This window comes from Auxenochlorella protothecoides, assembly GCF_000733215.1.
Source record: "Auxenochlorella protothecoides strain 0710 unplaced genomic scaffold scaffold85, whole genome shotgun sequence".
NCBI classification, from domain to species: Eukaryota; Viridiplantae; Chlorophyta; class Trebouxiophyceae; order Chlorellales; family Chlorellaceae; genus Auxenochlorella; species Auxenochlorella protothecoides.
In genome coordinates, this window is record NW_011934254.1 from 11,134 (window position 1) to 29,682 (window position 18,549).

The window sequence follows — 18,549 nt, forward strand, 5'->3', positions numbered from 1 at the left end:
GCTTGCTCATCTTGTGGGCGCGGGCCGACACGGGGGTGGACGGGTCCGCGCGCAGGCGGTACCCCGTTGGACTGGCAGCCCACGGCTCCACCTCCTCCGGCCGGACCCTGCAGGGGCGGTGTGGGGGTGGGGGAGGCATTGCTCCGAGTGAAGATGGCGTGATTGACAGAGCAGGGTCGTTGCAGAGCAGTGCAGGCTGTCCTCCTGGTCTGTCTGCGCAAGATTGGGCCTGTCGTGGTGTGGGTCCTAGGGTTTTTCACCCATCGATGCTCCTCAGCGTCGATGGGGTCCGAGACTTGCGACTCCCTTCGTCCTCCTCCTGAACATCCCCTGACCGCCCCTCCCTCCCCCCCTCCTCCCCCCCCCCCACCGGCATTGCACCAGGGAGTCGCTGGCTGCGCCTGAGGACGCGGAGGCCGCCCACACCCCCGCCCCAGGCGCCCAGCACGCCCAGCACGCCCACGGCCCCGTGGTCGAGGCGGCCACGCCCACGGGCGCCGTGGCCCTCCGCCTCCGCGCCTTCCCCCTGCCCTCGCCCCTGGCCGGTGCCCTGGAGGCGGGCGCCGCCGTGCTGCAGGCGGCGCTGGGCGAGGCGGGGCGCGGTGCGGGGCCTGGCGAGCGCGAACGCGAGGCGGCCGCCGAGCTGGGCCGCCGCCTGGCCGCCTCCGCCGAGGGCGCCGAACTCCTGCTGGCGCGGGCGTGGGCGCTGGGACCGCGCCGCGTGGGGCCCAATGCCCTGCTCCTCTCCCCCACATCGCCGGGGCAGGGCGCAGGCGGGCCCACAACCGGTCTCTGGGACGTGCCACCGCCCGGCGTCCTGGCGGTGGGCGGGCGGCAGGGGCGCGGCGCACGCCCGCCCAGCCCCGCCGGCGTGGGCCCGGCGGCGGCCGGCGCCGCGCCGGCCGAGGGGGCAGGAGCTGACGAGGCGGTGGAGGAGGCACGGGCCACGCTGCGCATCGCGCTGGGCCGGCCGGAGGTGGCGCAGGTCCTCTGCCTGGGTCAGGGGGGCGCACACGCCGGGAACGCGGAGGTTGACGCGCAGGGAACGGCTCTGGGCCTGTCTGCCGAGGGCGTGGCGCGGCTGAGGGACAGGTGAGTGAGAGGGAGGGTCGGGGGCATGCCATAGGGTGAGCACGGGATGTGCGGGGATGTACTGGAGGCATGGGGGGGGTGGCGAGGTGCACATTAAACACAGCAGTAAGGTGCTTCTGAAGCCTAGACCTGTGCCCGCTGGCCTTGGTGGCGAGCTCGTACCGTTGGTAACTGTGCTCCTGCCTGGCACCCCTGCTCCTTCCCCGCCTGTTTTTAACACACATTCCCGGCTTTGTTTGCGAAGCCCCCACCCTGCCACACCCAATCCCTTGCCCCTTCGTTCACCCCTCACACTGCAACCCACGCTCCAGCATCGAGGCCGGGGTCCTGGCTGGCTTCGGCATGGCCACCGAGGCAGGGCCTCTGTGCGACGAGCCCATGTGGGGCGTCGGCTTCGAGGTGGAGGCCAGGGTGGTGGGGTCCGGGGACGAGGCCTCCCCCGCCCCGCGCACGGGCGAGGACGTTTACGGGCCTCTCAGCGGCCAGGTGGCGGCCGCTGTGCGCGCTGCGGCCCGGCGCGCCCTCGCCGCCTCCGCGCCCCGGCTCGTGGAGGCCATGTACCTGTGCGAGGTGGGTCGGCTGGTGGGGGCAGGGGGGGCGTGAAGCGTGTGATGGGCAAGGGTATGTCGCATGCTGCAGGTCAGGCACTCAGCACAGATCTGTCGCCCCTTCCCCCCTCCCCACTGCAGATCGCGACGTCCTCGGAGGGTCTGAGCGCGGTGTACGCTGTGCTGGGAAGACGGCGGGCGAGGGTGCTGCGGGAGGAGCTGCGGGAAGGCTCCGACCTGTTCATGGGTGAGGCGGGGGGGTGTCTGGGTGTGGGTGGGCTGGCAGGCAGGAGCGCGGGGGAGCGGCGCCGGCGGGCTGCTCAGACCCCTTGGGACATGCAGCGCCTGACCGGCCTGCAAGTTCACACCCAGCTATGCCTATCCCCAAACCACCACCTATCTCCACCCCCCGCAGTGCACGCCTACCTGCCCGCCGAGAGCTCGTTTGGGTTCGTGGATGAGCTGCGGCGGCGCAGCAGCGGGGCGGCCTCCGCCTCCCTCCTGCTCAGCCACTGGGAGCGGCTGGGGGTGGACCCCTTCTTCGTCCCCACCAGCCTGTTGGAACGGGAGGAGTGGGGCGAGGAGGGGCAGGGCGTGGGGGCGGCGAACCTGGCGCGCAAGCTGATCGACGCCACGCGCCGGCGCAAGGGCCTGCCGGTGGAGGAGAAGGTGGTGGAGAGCGCCACCAAGCAGCGCACGCGGGCGCGCAAGGTGTGAGCCGTGTGGCGGGCGGCAGGCATGCCTGCCCTTGCTTGGCCTTTTTGTGAGAGAGCGACACAGGACTTTCAAGGTGTTTGATGGATCGATGGGGACGTGAATAATAATCTATAGAGTATACATCAGCCTGACCACAGTCCTGAGCACCATCCTCGTCCTCCTTTCTTGCGCCACGCCTTCAAGCTGTGCACGATCTGTCCACTCTCGCAACCTCCGCAAGTCGGCCATGCATGGGCGCAACAACCCCACCCTCGATCTGCACACTACTCTCAGGATGAAGCGGCGTGCCCCACTCCAAAAGTATGGGGCGCCTCTGTATGGCGTGGCCTGGCCAGACGGCCCGCACGCGTACATGGCTGGTGGGGGCAACCTCGGAATAGAGAACAAGTGCGCATGGGTGGTGTGCATGCAATTCCATGTCATTAGTAAAGACGACCATCTGGAATAGCCCCTCAGCACCATCCCCAAGCACCACCCCCTCACACACACACAGGGTCGTCGTCGTGAGCTGCGACGAGAGGGGCAAGCTGTCGGATGAGGTCACCAAATACAACACCGGCGACGACGCTCCCTACCGCATGGCGATGCACCCATCCGGACGATCTCTGGTCCTGGGCATGACCCGCGGAGGGGTGCAGGGGGTGGACCTCCAGCCCAGCACCAGCGGTAGAGATGCGCCGGAGCTCTCCCGCCCAGGAGGTAAGGCGTGGGACGCTTGGAGGAAGGCACAGGCCGGGGTGGTAAACAGGGCCCGCATCCACTGCCGCGCCGCCACACACCCCACAGGCAGCTTTGCGTCCAGGGCCCCCAGCATCGGCGCCCTGAAGTGCCTCTCCTTCTCCTCCGACGGCCGCCTGCTCGTCATGGGGGGGGAGGACGGCAGCGTGCGCATCGTGCACTGGCCCTCCCTTGAGCCCAAGCTGCACTGGCAGGCGTCAGAGGACAAGGCCATTCGGGCGGCCGACCTGTCGCGCGCCCACAGCGACGGCATCCTCACCACGACGGACGAGGCGGGGATGGCAGCGCTCTGGAATGCCGAGACAGGGGATAAGGTGCTCCAGCTGGCCGTACCGCAGGGTGAGGAATGGGGGAAGGAGGAGAAATCGCGGAGGCGGGTGCTGTGTGGGGCAGGGCACGCTGCGTGTGGGAGCCCTGCGCCTGTTGGCAGGAGTGAGGCGATGCGCGTCTGGAAGGTGCTCACGCCGGTCTGGGACACTCTGCCCCCCCAAACCCGCGCAGACATGCCGCGTGCGACCTTCTTCAAGTGCATCGCGCTGGCCGAGGGCGCTGGGCCCGCTATCTACGCCGCGGTGAAGTGGAAGGGGGAGGGGCACATCCTGCGCTGGCGCCAGCTGGCGAGCGGCGAGATCCGTCTGGAGGTGGGGAGGCGCCGCAGCGAGGGTGTCCCTGGGTCAGGGTTGTTTGTGGGGCTGGGAGTGGCTCTGACGTGCCGATACGGATGCGCTGGCCGGGCAACGCAGGGAGATCCATGCTTGCCAGGGCGTGTGGAACCTGTGTCTGCGGCGTCGCACATGCTCCAGGGTTGTTGCTGATGGGAGGGTCGGGCCGGATGAGGGATGGAGGCAGTGACCGACTCCACTGCTTTCCTCTCTGTCCCTTCCACAGGCACGAAGCAGAGGCCCTGTCACGAGGTCCCCCATCTGCGGCTTCGTGGCCAGCCCCAGCGGGCGCCTGCTGGGGGCTGTGACGCCCGACGGGGACCAGGTGGTGGTGACGGCAGGCGGGCTCAGGAGGGTGCTGCATCGCCGAGGTGCCCACATGACCTTTGCCACGGCCATCGCCTTCTCCCCTGACGAGAAATGGGTGCTGTCCACCTCCGCAGATGCCAGTGCCGTGCTGACTCGCGTCCCCAGCGGCTCCCTGGGGGCGCACCTTGCGTATATCCTTGCCCTCCTGGCCACCCTCCTGGCCGTGGCCGCACACTTCTTTCTAGCAGGGGATGCGAGGGCCCTCTTGGCCGCACGAGGCATGGTTCGTGATGTCTGAGCTCCGCATCATCCAAATGAGCAGCTGTTTGTAACTTTTTGTATTGAACCGGCCGGGGGGGCGAGCGGAAAGGGGGGAGGGGCGATCTCAAATAGACCCCGAATCCCATGCGGAAACTTTGGTCGTTCACACCATCCGATGGCCGGTCCTATGCCACCGCCACACGCCAATAACCTTTGCTCAAAGTCAAAGTGCGTCCCACTCGAGCATCCAGGGTCTTGCAAAGGACTGGGTCAGGCTACAGGGGAGGACGAGCGTGCCAGCCAATCACCGCGTGCGCCTGTGTGGTCGCGATGGCCACCCAGACGCAGACATCCCCGATACAACCCGGATCATACCCTTCCCTCCCACCACCACTCTGTGTGCGTGTTGCATGCGAGGCACAGGACTGCGGCGCCCTGCTCGAGGTAGGGATGGGGGGCTCCAGGGTTTTTCTCGGCCGGTGTCGCACACATGACGCCGACATGCGAAGACGTAGGGGAGCATGCCCGCCCTCCCTGCCCCTGCCCGCTCAACTAATGTGTACCCAAACACGTATCGATCCTCAGGTCCCGATACCCGAGGACGTGCGGGTGCAGGCTCCGCCCTGCCTCATCGTACGATGCGGCAACTGCCATAGGCGAGTGCTGCTGGGGGTGCGAGGACTCGGAGGCCACGCGCCCTGCCTGATGGAATAACTACATGTGTCGGCATCCATGCCACGATTCGCTGTCTGGGAGGGCCCGCCGCCTCCTCGACCAGTCCAGGGTTTTCTCCTCCCTGCTGCCACACAACCTGATTGCTCCTCCCTGTCGCCCCCATCCCCCCACAGGCTGCTGCAGGTGGGCCTGCCCACGGAGACGTACAGCACCCGCGCCGCACAGGAGCAACAGCTGCGCGCCGTGGAGGAGCAGCGCAAGCAGCTGCTGGAGGCCGCCCAGCGCCGCGCCCTCGAGGACCTGACGCAGCAGGCCGCGCTGGAGGCGCAGCAGCTGGCCCTGCTGCGCGCGCTGGGCCAGGCCATGCCGCCCAACGGCGCCGGCGCGCAGCAGGCGGCGGCCGCGGGGCAGCTGGACCTGGGCGCCGCCGCGCGGCGCACACTGACCGACGACATAGCGCGCGGGCTGCACCTGTTTGGCGCGCAGCAGGCGGGGTACAAGGGGCAGGAGGGTGCGACCCCGGCTGCGCTCCCGCCCTCCCTGGCCCTAAGCCCGCAGGGCGCTAATGGCCTGGGGCCGGCCCCTAGCGCGGGGACCCACGCCATTCGCCCCCAGCACCAGCTGCAGGGTGCGGTGGGGGAAGTGGGGAGGGAAGTGTGTGTGTGTGTGTGTGTTTTTGGGGGGGGGAGTCAGAAGGTGCTGGGATGGGGTGTAGGAGAGGGGGCGGGGTTGGATTTGAGGAGAGTTGCTGGGAGTATCAATGCCAGGAGGGGTATCAAGCAGTCCAGAGGCGGGGGGGTGGGAAGAAGGATGCGACTGGCGACGTGGGTGCTCGGGGTGGCCCCCTTGTGGCCTGCCTATGCTCGTGGGAAGGTGCAAGTCTCGTGCCTTTGGTTTTGCCTGCAGCAGGCTCCTCCCCTGCGTGCTCCCAGGCCCTCACCGCGCCAAACCCTCCTCACCGGCCCGACTCCCTTCCCCCCCTCACACCCAAAAGCAGGCCCCTCGCCCACCGCACCCGTGGCGGCGCTGCACGGCGCGGGCGGCGCCGACTGGTCCAGCCTGGTGCGGTCGGGGCTGACCGCCGGCCTGCAGCGCAGCCTGGTCCCGGGGTCCGATGGCCCCCCGCCCCCCTCCCCGCTCAGCAACCAGGCCTCGCCCCACAAGCGCTCGCGCGCCAGCCTGGACGGCGAGGGACCCAGCCCGGGGCCGGCGCCCCGCTCCCAGGGCGTGGCCACGCCCAGCGGCGCCGGGCAGGGCAGGGGCGATGGGGCGGGGTACCACGGCGTGGCGCAGTACCGGGGCGCCGCGGCGGGGGCTGGGGAGGCCGTGCTGTACGGGGCCTCCGCGGACTCGCCCGCGCAGCTGGCGATGTCGCCCACCAGCCAGGCCTGAGGGTCGGGCGCAAGGGTCCCGAGCCAGCGGCAGAAGGGCGCGCCTCCCAGGACCTGCTACGCAGGCGCTCCCTGGTGCTCGCCTCGCTGTCCCCGGGCCAGATCCCCCACCCCCTCCCAAGTTGCCTCCGCCCTTCCCATGCATGCTTCTCCCGCACCAGTCCACCCCCTTTTCCAAACGCTTTCGCGAGCCGTCCCCATGACCCTGCCCGCTCCCTCCGCACTGTTAACGACGCTCCGGCACTTTTCGCGGGCCTGGCCGGCGCTGCACGGGATCCCGCTGCACGGGCCAGGCCCCCCCGCTTTCTTTGATTTCCTGCATGCTCGCCCCCTGTACCATGGTATTGTGCTGGGCTGCTGTCGCTCTGTGACACATGTAATTGCTGGCCTGGAAGCGCCGAGGAGGGTGCATTGCCTGTCCCAAAAGAGGGGTGCGGAACAGGTGGAGGACAGGTGCGAGGGGGGTCGAGGGTAGGAAGCAGGCCGGCCCCAGGATCATGCGGACATCAGGTCGGCGGCGGCGGCGCTGCCCTCTGGGGCCTTTGGCGGCGCTTTCTCGAAAAACCCGGTCTCCATGAAGGCCAGCGGGGCCATGCCCACGATGCAGCCCAGGGACACACCCAGCACCGCCCCAGCAAACTTTGCATCTGTGCGAGGTTGGCATGTGGTGGTTACCGGAGGGGGTGGATGGTGAGCACGAGAGACAACCTTGCAATGTTCCCTCATGCCTGGCGCTCCGGAGCAGGCGAAGGACATGCACTTCCCCTCCTCTATGTATGCTTCCCCCCAACCCAGCAACAATCATAAACCCCACACCCTCACATCGGACGCGTGGCAGGTTCTGCTGCAGCGTGGACAGGCGGGGCGGGGCGGCCCACTTGATGCGCTTGGCGTTGCTCTGGATCTGGTGCGTCACCCCAACCCCCACCACGTCCGCCACCAGGTTGCCCAGCGCTGCGGAGGCCAGGGTGGTGATGCCCAGCCTGACGCCCAGCAGCGTGTCGATCTGCTCCCCCGCCATGATCTGGTGAATTGAGGCGGCGTTCCGGAGGTGGGGCGATGCAGGGTCTCTCTGAGCCGCCGCTCACACATGCATTCCAGAGCCGAGCGCGCCGCGTCCATCGAGAGACCAAACCCAGCACCCTGCGCCCCACACCTTGGGACCCCCCTTCCCCACTCTGAAATGCGCCTAGAATCCCACCATGATGGAGTTGTCGATGATGCCAAACCCGACAAAGGGGAGGCCGGAGGCCAGCGCCACGGCCAGCAGCTGGCGCCTGCCGGGCATGCTGTCGCCAGACATGGAGAACTTGGACAGCACGCGCTGGTACTCCAGGGCGCTAGCGATCTGGGCCCTGTTGGTGGGGCGATGCGTGTCCGGAAGATGCAGGGAAGTGAGGTTCGAGGACCATGACCGCGTGTGCGCACACTGGGACCCCTTTCACCCCTTCAAGGCATGCGACTCGTAGCACGTCCCCTCCCAACTCCCTTCCCATCCCAAATCCTTCTGCACAGCGCGCCTGGTCAGGGTGTGGGCCGCACCGCCGCTGGAGGGGTGCCCGCTGCCGATGTGCCGGATGTTGTCCTCCACCCAGGCGGTGCCCCGCCGCTGAATCGCCTCGCGGTCCACGGCGGCCTGCAGGGCCAGCACCAGGTGCACCCTGTCCAGCTGGTTGAGCTCCGATAGGATTGCGGCGGACGTCTCCTTGGGGGCCCTGGGGCGGGAGGGGCGGGGTGGCGACGCGGTGAGGGGCTGTGCAAGCCGGGGAGGGCTCTGGCAGTGCTGGTTCATGGCAGCCAGGCCTGAGAGCCCCGGCTGGGTGCATGACAATTAGGTACATGGCGAACCAGGCAAGGACAGCCGGGGGTGCCCCTGGGTACGACGGCTCAATCCAGGAGGCCAACACCCTGATGATCAGTGCGCACCTGGCCATGGCGTGCCGAACGATGCGGGCCACCCTCTCTGAGGTTTCGTCGGTGTCGGGATCATTCATAATGTCCTCTGAGGAGTTGATGGGACCGCTTGCCTGCCGCATCGGCTGCCAGCAGACACCCGCTCTTCGCCGGGTGCGTTTGCTGAACATCTCCCGGGTCGCTCTTGAGAAGGAATGGTGATCCCGATCCTCTCGCCCCGGATGACTGAAGGCTGCAGTAGTGATGCCGGTATCAGTACTGTCAGAGGTGGGGGGAGGTCGTTAAGTGTCGAGCCTGTACTGTGCAGCAATGCCCCTGCTCCAAAAAGGTTGGCGTATCTCCAGCGCTGTTGAGGCAGCTTCTCACAAATGCTTCCGATCGCCAATTCAAAATTGTTAACCTTATATGAGCCTCGCTGCAAGGGTCCACACCCACTCCTGCCAATCAGATTGGTGACGAGTCCTCCCAAGCCCCCGCCTTCGAGTTACGTGAATGTGGACATCAGTGTGGTGGGCACTGAGCAGGGCTGGCGAAATCATGCAGCATGTATCGCGAATTACTATGCCGTGAAAGTATTACTGTGTGATCAGGATGGTGGAGCAGCCTATAGCCGACCCTTCTGTCGTCCCGGTGTTGCGCGGGATGTTGGAGCAGGTGGGTGACCTTACGTGTGAATGGATCTCAGACAGCAATGGACACCCCTATGACAGATATGCCAAGCAGATTTGCCCCCAAATCTCCTCCTGAACAGCTTGAGGCAGAGCAGGGGTCGGAGGATGCGGAGATCAGGGGGGCCTTGGCCCGCTTGGAAGCTCAGATGAGAAATATGGTGCACCCAGCCCCGCTGCCTGGGGAGACGAACTCAACCCCCGAAGGCCTGGCAGCATATCTGGATGTGTAAGATGGGTTCGACTGGCAGTTGGTAGGGACGTGCCATGTAGGTCGTGTCTGAGCTTCCAACCACCTGACCTGCTGCAGTCTGACACAGCGCCTGGACTCGCTGGACGCAAAGGTCGAGGAACTGGACCCCAGCGCCCGCCTGCTCGTGCGGCAGGTTCTCAGCAGCAACAACAATCCGCAGCAAAGCGAGTGAGATGAGCAAATAGGCCTACACGCTTCTCTGATGCGGCTTGCGTGTGAACCATCCACAAAATTGCTCATCCTTTTCATGGACCTGTTTTTGGAAAGCTTGGCCCAATAATTCACATGTAGTTATTCTTTCATTAGTCTTGTCAAGCCATCAGTCAGTGGAAGGTGGGTTCTCCAGACGAGGTAGCTTGGCATCTGCGACGCCTGGCGCAAGGTGCACATGAACCTAATCCTTGGGACGCACTGCACACAGCCGGCGGCGCCACTGCCTTCAGGATTCCTTGGAGTGCTGAGAGTCTCAGTGGCATTCCGTACCACCACAGAGGGGTCATGGATTCTCCCCCCGGCTCATTTTGCCAGTGGCATACCAAAGCGCTCCGCCCTGGCCTTCAGCTTTGCCTTTACCTCCTCGGTTGTGCCTGCCAGGAAACATGTGTTTCTGATAAACAGGACCACAAAGAATATCAAGCAGAGAAATCCAAAGGCAAAGGCACTTACAAGAACACAAATGAAACATGTATTCATCGTCCCACATTCTCCCCCAACCTCTCACCAGTCACGCCAGCGCTCGCCGCCTGGAATCGCTGGGCACGCGCCAACCTCTTCTCCTCCTCCTCAGACTTGATGACGGGAGCAGGAAGGCCAAAGCGTGCAGCGCGTTTCTTCTTCTTCTCCAGTTCCTGGGGGCAGTCAGATCGAGGGTGCTGGTTTCAAACAGAGTCATATGGGAGGGTTGGCATAGGTTTCACGACTCCTGGTACATCCTTCCCAAGGGTTGCCAGGAGTTCGTCACCTCGAGCAGGACAGCACTTACGCCACCAGCGGTCCCAACAGACCTCTTCCGTTTCGATGGGAGGGGGCAGACCGAACCTCTCGGCGCGCTTCTTGAGCCTCTCCTTGTCCTCTGGCGCCGGGCCGGCAGACCCACTTGGGGGCACCACAGCGATTCCGAACCGCTCAGCTCTCCTCTTGGCCTTCTCTGCCTCTGTCACTTGACTGGAGGCGGGCTCCTCGGGGTCGGCCGGGGCACTGACCATGGAGGCAGGGGCTTCTGCCGCCTCCACCTCTGGGGGTGCGGTGCCTTGGCTTCCGTTCTCCGCCTTCGGTTATGAGATCACTCGGTTATGGTGAGGACCCCAGCCGCACTCGACGTTCCCATCGGCATCATTCAACGGATCATACCGGCCTCACATGCCTGGGTGCGCTCACCGGCTGGTCTACTGTGGGCTGTGGCTCTGTGACATCCTCCGGGGAGTCGGTGACAGGCTCCTCACCCTCAGGCTTCGGCGCGCCCTCGCCAGCTCCATCCGCATCTGCGAGGCGCTGGATCAGCTCCTCCTTCACGCCCTTGGTGTCCAGGTTGCGCCTAAAGAGCTCATCCCGTAGCTCGGACACTTTGAGCTTGCGCAAGCTGGCGAGAGACGACATGGGAGGAGGCAGATCTTTGGAGTGCTTGGTTTGATATGGGTATTGCGGGGATCATAGTCGGACATGGACATGTGAACACAGGATGCCGATGCGGAGGCCTGGATCCCGCGCCTTCCCTCCAGATTCGACCAGCTCCGCGACAGCTGGATCTTCCGGGAGTGCCTCCGTGATAGCCATGAGCAGCCATTGTGCATGCACAGGATCCCATCCCCACTCTCTGTAGAGTGGCACTCCAGCCCTACAAGCACAGGCTCCCGGACCACGTTGTCACAGGGCGGCAAAAAAGTTGCGATAAAACACCACGCTGCCGTGCCCAGCATCGTCCCTGCACAGCAATCCCCTGCCCTCGGCGAGCTCCAGCTGCTCCGCCGCCAGGGCTCTGGGGGTACCCAGGATGGCGACAGCATCCTCTACGCTGAGTCCCTGGCCCAGAGGCTGACCGGCTGGCCCCTCGCCGCCGAGGATGTCCAGAATCCGCTGGCACAGCCTGTCATCCGAAAACGAGGCGGCCTGCACCACCCGCAGACCAGAGGTGAAGTCCCTCAGCTGCGTAAGTTGTGGAGGAGGGTTGGGGTCGAGGGCTAATGGAGTGAGGCTGGGCATGGGCTGGGAGGCCCAAACGGTGGGGGCTGGCACGCAGGCCATCGCCCATCATGCCCCCGGCGACCACGCCCTGGATGGAGCCCTGCGATGGCTTCCCATGCCCAGGAACACACGAAAGCCCCCAGCGCCATGCTGCCAGACCTGCATGGGCGCCTGCACGTGGGGCAGGCACTCCAGCGCATGCAGTAGGTCGTCGGGGGAGATGAGCTCCGAGCCCCGCACGCGGCAATACAGGCAGTACACCTCCGGCAGCGGCAGCATGCCGCCGGCCTTCTGGAGCGGGCCCTGCAGCACCTCCACCAGCTGCCATGGGTGATGAAGGGGCGTGAGAGGGGGTCAGGGGTTGGGCGGGCAGCCTGGTGGCGATGCACACCTGCCGATTGTTGAGTCTGGCCACAGGAACCGACCTGGCATCCTAAACTCGGCAGTCACCTCGGCAAACAGGATCCTCGCCGCTAGCTTGAGACTCCATCATGTTGCATGGCTGTACCTCGCCTGATCAAGTCATACCCTGTCACTCCTACCTGTCGAGCAAGCTCCCGGTGGTACTGCCGCCCGGCACTCTCCTTGGTCACTGGGGTGACCAGGCCCAGATCAAAGAGGTCCAGGGCCGTCTCAGCGTCCAGCTCTGCCTCCGGCGCTCCGGCCCCCGGCTGCTGGTGCAGGCGCTCCTTGAAGTACTCGGCCAGCTTCACCATCTCCTCGGCCTTGCTCATCAGCTGGCTCAGGTCTTGGAAAGCCTGGTCGATCGTGCTGTGGTGCACGAGCGGCATCAGGGAGGGTGGATGGTGGTGTCGCGAGCAGCGCCGACGGTTGTCAGGCAGGGTGGGGGCCCGTCTGCATGCCAAGTCGCAGAGCCCTGGCAGCTGTCAGCCCTGCCCACCGTCCCACCTGTTGGCAGCGGCGGCTCGATGCTCCTCTCTCTGCAGGATCCCTGCCACTCCGATACCGCCCAGGGCAGTTGCCGAGGCTCGGGCCGGGTTTGCTGACGAGGCCGGCCCGGGGGGTGCAGCGCCGAGTGATGCCGCGGCAAACCTTTGGGAGAGGGCCAGTGGAGAACGGCCGAGGGGGCCCGCAGTGGGGTGCGGGTCCGGCCGCGGGGCAGCAGCAGGGACATTGGGTCGGTCCAGCATCCAGTTGATGGCATGCTGGACCCCCGCGCCGCCCGTCTCCCGCACCGCCTCGGCTGCCGCTGTGGGATCGAATCCCATCCCCACAAGCTCCCTCATGATGGAGGGGGACGGCGGCCACCCCTGGCTCGCCATCAAAACAGGGTGGTGCTTCGACGAGCCTGACCCCCTTGGCGAAACCAGCCCGGACTGGGGAGCCTCCTCACAGACAAGGTCCTCGGCGTTTTGTCATCCTTCAATGGCCATCCCGCATTGTAGGCACCCTTTCAGATAGGAGAGATTCTGTGTGAAAGGGGTCCTTCCCCGCCGAGATCACTTACTACACCCGACCTGGCCAGCGTCAACAGGAAGACGGAAAGCTTGCACTCAGCCACAAGGCACACTGTCGGAAATTTGGTGAGGATGGATGACGAAGCACCTGCGCAGGGTCCACGGGGAGATGCGGCAGTTCCTCCCCTCATGATGAGGAGCGGCTGCGGGGCGTGCTGCGAAACTGTGGTATCCCACCGCTTCGTCAGATGATCCGGTGCCCACAGCGCCATGCCCGGCATGAGATTCCGATGAGGACCCATGTTCCAGATTCCTGACTCTGTGCCGTGGTACGCGTCTGATTGGTCGTAAGACTGGCGTCGGGATGGTGCTGGGCCGGTCTACCACCCTCCGGCGGGACCCCTCCATCAAAGTGCAACCCGGCAGCCCCAGCTCCCGTCTCCTTCGGTCCTTCTCGACAAATATTAAGGCTAATGGTCGAACCAAGTCCGGATCCTGCCAGGCCATCCAGAGGGCGACCAAGGACAGCGGTCGCATGGTCTTGAAGGCCCACCTAAGATTTTACGGGAAGTACTTGATCCCGGAGATCGCCGTCACCGTCCTCATGTTTGCCTGCTTCTCCGCCATGGCGGCCCTCATCCCACGCCTGCTGTGCAACGCGGATGCCAAGGACTCTATGGTGAGGCCTCAATATGATGGGTTTCTGCTCCCTGACTCTGTCAGAGTCGATTGCTGGCACTCAACTCTTTGATGTCACAGGTTACGCTCCTGCCCACATCTGCCCTACAGTCGATGATCGTAGGCTTCAAGAGCTGCGTGTTGAAGGGATGGAACACAGGGAATGTTGTGACATCCAGGGGCGCCGCCATCTTCTGGCTCATCTTCTACGCCGTCCAGTACAGCTGGCTCACTGTGTTCCCCACCATCATTGGGAAGGTGCTCTGCCGTAAGTCTGGCGCATGGTTTGTAGCAAGACGATCATGCTCTTGAGGAAAATGTTTGGGATTGAATCCGATACACGCTAGTACCCAATGTACTGCCGCCGCTCCCGGCATGCACACTCATATGCGCTGGGCGCTGCCTGAGTCAGTGGACATGTCCAGCGATCACCAACTTTTCTTTGAACCACCACAGCCAAGGGTTTCCAGCGGAAGCACCTGATAGCCTGCTCGGTCTGTGCCGCAGCGTGCGCCATCGTCGTGCTTGTGGCTGTCCCTCTGACGCACTGGAGCTTCAGCAACCTGTGGCTGACCTTCTTGTCGAGTGAGACTGGGGTTCCATGTGTGTTGGGGATGTCGAATTGATGCAGGCTCAAAAGAGAAGGCTCTGATTTGGAAGCTCAGAGAGGATAGGAGTGCCAACCTCTTGCCCTCTTGCCCACTACAGCGTGGACTTCCTGCACCGCCGTGTTTGTGATCGCACAAGTCGTCCAGCTCCACACCGGCAGCAAGATCATGGGCTACCGCTGGATTGCGCTCATGTTTTTCTGCGCCGGCGTGACCACGGTGTACCTCCAAATCATGCCCAGGCGCGGCGGAGGGGGAGGGAGTGCTTGGGGTGGTGACAGTGACTGCTGCAGACGTGCAAATACTCTGGCACCCGGCGGGCAGGAGGGTGCGTGCTCCAGGGGGGTGTCTCTGCGCTGCCTGTGTCTTAAGCCCCGCCCCACCAAACCCCTACTGCCGTGAAAGGGCGCGCGCAACCTAAATAATTGTGAGTTCCCCCATCGCCCCTCCTGTCTCTCATCCGCATTCCTGCCACCCATATTCCCTCCACCTACCCTGCCCCGCGCTTCCGCAGTCTGATCACCGCACGCTCCTCTACCGCGCTGAATGGCATGGGTCTCACCATCGTGCGCCTCTTCATCCACCCCGTCATCTGGAGCGCGGTCATGATGCTCTTCCGTCAGTTCATGCTGCACAGCGGTGAGACCCTGGCCCCGACTTGCAGGGTGGAAAGGGCGGAGTCTTGGGGGTCTGATGGGGCTATGCTTCCTTCGAGGGTCTGACACTGCGTGTCTGCCATCCGATGAGCCCCAAACGAACCTCCATACCACCCACCACTCCCCCTCCCGCCCAGGATCCGTGCCCGACCTCATGCAAGTCTGCTTCGTGCTCTACCCGGCCCTCTACTCCTCCATATTCGGTCGCTTCCTGCTTCTCCAGGTGACAGCTGGCTGCCTGCCTGGTAGATATTTGAATGGGGTTCAGTAAGGGTATCACCTAACATCCGTCCTTGCAGCTGCCGGGTCATCTGTCGACATGCCTGTCCTGGGACTCTCAGTGCCCGCCCTTGTCCTGCATTCTGAGCCCAGCCTCCCCTACCCCAACATGCAGTTGGACTCGGTGGGGTCTGTCTTCCTCATCAACCTCATGCAGTGCTCGCTGCAACTGGCGGCTCGCCTGTCGGACCGGGGCGCCGACGACCTTTGGATGAGCACCCTGTATGGCGCGCGCGGCGCAGAGGCCATCAATGCCAGATATGTGCGTTGAGAAGGAAGGAGTGAGATGTCCCGGGTGCTTTGGGGATTTTCTGTGATGCCTGGCCGGTCCACCATTTCCAAGCTGGCTCCTGCTAGGGTCCCGCATGGATTGATTATTGCATGGGGGCAGATCATGCTAGCGGCACATCGGCTCCCTGCATCCTCTACCCCTCCCCACATACCCCTCACGACCAACAGCTGGTGGAGGAGATGCGGTTTGTGGAGCTGTTCACGACCTCGCTGGCAGAGAATGGCGGCATCCTTGCGGCGTCGGCCCTCATGTCCTTTGGACGCGTGGGTCTGACGCCTGGCCAGCCTCCCAACCACTCGGCCATCTGGATCAATGCCGGCGGGCAGGTGCGTGGGGGTGCCTGGCGCATTGCTGGCCTGGGAGAAGGGACTGGATTGGATCAGGTCATCCTGGCAACATGTAGAACAGAATGTGGCAACGGGGCCCAGGACAGTGGTGGGGAGAGGCCACCCAAGGACACCGCAGCAGCAAGGATTCAGGTCTGGATTGCACTCATTGACTCCATATGGAGTAGCTTCAAGATTACAGACAGCATTCCCAGCCGTTGAAAACAACCCACCAGAGGTCTCGCACCAGGCTGTCATCTCCACCCTTGCCCCACCCCTCCCTTAGCTCATCACGGGCTTTGTGTTCGACTTCATTGGCCTGTGTGTGGAGGCCAAGTACCACTGCTTTGAGTGGGAGAGGGCCTACCCCAAGTCCATCAAACGCGTAATGAAGTATGTCGCCGTCATCATCATCATCGGCAGCACCAGGTGGGACCTTGGAAAAAAGGAAGACTACTCAGTGGGGCAGAGTGGGAGGGGCGTAGGTCTGGGTTCTAAGTCTGTGTGTTTATGGGGAAAATGGCCCTGGCCCTGAGCCCCACTTGTAGACCGCATTCCCCTGTCAGGCAGGTTGTTCAGGCAGCCCCTTCCCCCCCACGGCCTTATGCCCACCTCCCCTCCTCACGCGCATGCTCCCGCCATGCAGGCTGGCGGTGGAGCTCATGCTCCTGTTCTGCCCGCACTACGATGTAGCCACGGGCGTCACGCTGCACAGCTGCGACCGCCCCTCCCTCTTCCAGGCCATCAACGTCGCCTTTGCGGTGCGCAACCGCAACACCGCCCTGGGCTCCTATCTGGACCTCAACTCCACCTCGAGTTTGTGAGAGGACTGGATGGGCTGCACTGCACGTGGGTTGTGCGGCATGCTTGCACACAGGCAAGGGGGTGTTGCAATCTAAGGGCACATTGCGCGCATGCCATCCTGCATGCAAGGAGGAACCCGCAGCTGGTATGTGACTCGATGCCTTCACCAGTACTGCATGTGAGCCCTGGCAGCCGCCCCTTGCCCGTGACCATGTATGAGGTGTACATGTGCTTGGAAAACTTGGGTCGAGAGGAGAGTCACTTGAGGAAGGGACGCATGGTAGCAAGAGAGAGGTTGGCAGCTGTCAACGGCCCAGCCCCAGCAGAGGTACAGCGCACACGGCATGAACGCGCGTCTTGCCGCCATGTGCCAGGAGCAGGGATGGAGAAGAAAGCGAGGGGGAATGGCCAGAGACGCTCGTCATAGCGATGGGCAGCGGCGGGAATGGGAGTGAATTTCGTGCCATGGTTCAGGTGGCACACGGGAAAAGACACTCTACATGGCGGCGGCAGGCGGGGAGGACGAGGGATCTGTGGCTGGTGCGCCAGACACTCCTGCCTCCCACTCTCCACCGGCCACCCAGCCCCTGCTCCAGCTCAGACCTCCGCCGCCAGCGCGCGGCTGTCCCTCCCCGCCTCGGCGCCGTGGCAGGGGGAGAGCATGGCCAGGGCTCCGAGCGCGGGACCCCGCCCCTCCCCCCCCGCCCCCGCCTGCGCCTCCAGCAGGCGCCTAACCGCGCCTGGGTGCGCCACGCTCCTTCCCGCCCCCCGGCTGCACGCCGTGGCGGCGCCCACCGCATTGGCCAGCGCCAGCACGCTGTGCACGCTGTACCCGCCCAGGTAGCCCAGCACCAGCGCGGCTGCGAAGGCGTCGCCGCAGCCCACCGTGTCGGCCACCTCCACCGCCGGCGCCGGAGCCGACACGGTGCGGATGGGAGTGCCTGCGCCGCCCGCACCGCCCGCCCCACCCGCGCCGTCCGCTGCGCCACGCAGGGCCAGCACCGCGCCCGCCGCGCCGCGCTTCACCGCACACCACCGCGCAGCGCAGCCATCGCGACGCAGCACTGCGACGGCGGCCGCCTCCGCGCCACGCACGCCCGTCACCGCCGCCGCCTCGTCCTCTGTCAGCAGCACCACGTCCGACAGCGCCAGCAGCGCGGCCAGTGCGGCCGCCCGCGCAGGCGTCTGGAAGGTCCAGGACCGCGGGCCGGGGTCAAAGAAGATCGCGGCCCCCGCGGCGCGCGCGGCGGCCAGCGCGGCCAGCACGGGGGCCGGGGGGGCCTCGTCCAGCAGGACCCCGGACACGAGCACCGCGCGGCTGGCCAGCAGGGCCTCGGCGTCGAAGGCGGCGCCTGCGTCGCCCAGCAGCGGCCAGGGGCCGTGATCGTAGGCGGAGCAGAAGGCGTGGCGCCCCGCCGGGTCCACCAGCACGTGGCAGGTTAGGGAGGGCGGGGCCGCGGGGCGGGCCAGCCGGATGCCCTCGGCCTGTGTGAGGTTGTTTTGGGGTGTGTGTGTGTGTGTTTGTATAGGTCTATTAGGTCATGGATGAGGTGATGGGAGTGACACTGACATGACACCCAGTCGAGGGCAGTGTGAGATGTGGGCCCTTGGTGGTGTGGTTTAGAGTCCTGCATTGCAGGGGACCCCACACAGTATCATCGTCTGCATGCCGCAAGCTGTGGTACAGAACATGAGCTCCGAATCTAGAACCGCTTCACCCATACACGCAGAGAGGCAGTGGATGTTGCTTCTACGCTCCCGCGTTTTCCCTCCGTCTACTCCATGCCCTTCCCGTACCTCTCCCCCCACCCGCCCTCCCCCAACAAGGCAACTCACGGCAAGCACGGATGCCATGAACTGGCCGTAAAGGTCCCTGCCTAGAGGGCCTGTGCAGCAGACGCGGAGACCCAAGCGCGCCGCAGCGATGCTGGCGTTGCCGCTGCCCCCCACCTCCAGGGAGTCAGGGCCGGGCGGCGTCGCCCGCAGCCGGTCCAGGAGCGCTGGGTGCGCCGTGGGATCGGGCAGGCGAGGCACCTCCACCAGCACGTCGACACACAGGTTGCCCAGGGTGGTCATGTC

The 18,549-nt window shown here is 65.1% G+C and overlaps 9 protein-coding genes across 9 annotated transcripts in view; 5 read left to right on the forward strand and 4 right to left on the reverse strand.

Annotated features, from left to right (window-relative positions):
* Positions 1–2,357, forward strand: part of F751_6190 (Elongation factor 2) — a gene marked incomplete at both ends in the record, with an annotated part of 7,375 nt that extends 5,018 nt beyond the window's left edge. The window contains 4 exons of the mRNA XM_011400633.1: positions 385–1,092; positions 1,404–1,578; positions 1,782–1,887; positions 2,056–2,357. Coding sequence (XP_011398935.1) covers positions 385–1,092; positions 1,404–1,578; positions 1,782–1,887; positions 2,056–2,357 — 1,291 coding nt within the window. The remainder of the gene's footprint in view (positions 1–384; positions 1,093–1,403; positions 1,579–1,781; positions 1,888–2,055) is intronic.
* Positions 2,358–2,631: 274 nt separating this feature from the next.
* On the forward strand, positions 2,632–6,394 carry F751_6191 (SEC12-like protein 2; the record flags this gene model as incomplete). The annotated part of the gene is made up of 7 exons (XM_011400634.1): positions 2,632–2,744; positions 2,851–3,056; positions 3,144–3,434; positions 3,597–3,736; positions 3,984–4,349; positions 5,186–5,630; positions 6,000–6,394. The coding sequence occupies 7 exons, from the start codon at positions 2,632–2,634 to the stop codon at positions 6,392–6,394; spliced, it is 1,956 nt and encodes a 651-aa protein (XP_011398936.1).
* Positions 6,395–6,888: 494 nt separating this feature from the next.
* F751_6192 (Transmembrane protein 65) lies at positions 6,889–8,429 on the reverse strand (the record flags this gene model as incomplete). Its single annotated transcript, XM_011400635.1, has 5 exons — positions 6,889–7,040; positions 7,216–7,417; positions 7,595–7,748; positions 7,866–8,108; positions 8,320–8,429. The coding sequence occupies 5 exons, from the start codon at positions 8,427–8,429 to the stop codon at positions 6,889–6,891; spliced, it is 861 nt and encodes a 286-aa protein (XP_011398937.1).
* Positions 8,430–8,898: 469 nt separating this feature from the next.
* On the forward strand, positions 8,899–9,400 carry F751_6193 (hypothetical protein; the record flags this gene model as incomplete). Its single annotated transcript, XM_011400636.1, has 3 exons — positions 8,899–8,961; positions 9,059–9,204; positions 9,286–9,400. The coding sequence occupies 3 exons, from the start codon at positions 8,899–8,901 to the stop codon at positions 9,398–9,400; spliced, it is 324 nt and encodes a 107-aa protein (XP_011398938.1).
* Positions 9,401–9,744: 344 nt separating this feature from the next.
* F751_6194 (SAP domain-containing ribonucleoprotein) lies at positions 9,745–10,824 on the reverse strand (the record flags this gene model as incomplete). The annotated part of the gene is made up of 4 exons (XM_011400637.1): positions 9,745–9,815; positions 9,950–10,076; positions 10,233–10,496; positions 10,606–10,824. The coding sequence occupies 4 exons, from the start codon at positions 10,822–10,824 to the stop codon at positions 9,745–9,747; spliced, it is 681 nt and encodes a 226-aa protein (XP_011398939.1).
* Positions 10,825–11,091: 267 nt separating this feature from the next.
* On the reverse strand, positions 11,092–12,656 carry F751_6195 (Vacuolar protein sorting-associated protein 36; the record flags this gene model as incomplete). Its single annotated transcript, XM_011400638.1, has 4 exons — positions 11,092–11,370; positions 11,569–11,730; positions 11,952–12,180; positions 12,463–12,656. 4 exons carry the CDS (start codon positions 12,654–12,656, stop codon positions 11,092–11,094), a joined length of 864 nt encoding a protein of 287 aa, XP_011398940.1.
* A 706-nt stretch (positions 12,657–13,362) lies between these two features.
* On the forward strand, positions 13,363–16,490 carry F751_6196 (hypothetical protein; the record flags this gene model as incomplete). Its single annotated transcript, XM_011400639.1, has 10 exons — positions 13,363–13,506; positions 13,617–13,773; positions 13,962–14,090; positions 14,214–14,334; positions 14,628–14,752; positions 14,907–14,992; positions 15,164–15,310; positions 15,508–15,666; positions 15,953–16,095; positions 16,313–16,490. The coding sequence occupies 10 exons, from the start codon at positions 13,363–13,365 to the stop codon at positions 16,488–16,490; spliced, it is 1,389 nt and encodes a 462-aa protein (XP_011398941.1).
* A 137-nt stretch (positions 16,491–16,627) lies between these two features.
* Positions 16,628–16,897, forward strand: F751_6197 (hypothetical protein; the record flags this gene model as incomplete). The annotated part of the gene is made up of 1 exon (XM_011400640.1): positions 16,628–16,897. One exon carries the CDS (start codon positions 16,628–16,630, stop codon positions 16,895–16,897), a length of 270 nt encoding a protein of 89 aa, XP_011398942.1.
* Positions 16,898–17,067: 170 nt separating this feature from the next.
* On the reverse strand, positions 17,068–18,546 carry F751_6198 (Fructokinase; the record flags this gene model as incomplete). The annotated part of the gene is made up of 4 exons (XM_011400641.1): positions 17,068–17,106; positions 17,266–17,655; positions 17,767–17,955; positions 18,307–18,546. 4 exons carry the CDS (start codon positions 18,544–18,546, stop codon positions 17,068–17,070), a joined length of 858 nt encoding a protein of 285 aa, XP_011398943.1.
* Between the last annotated feature and the right edge of the window lie 3 nt (positions 18,547–18,549).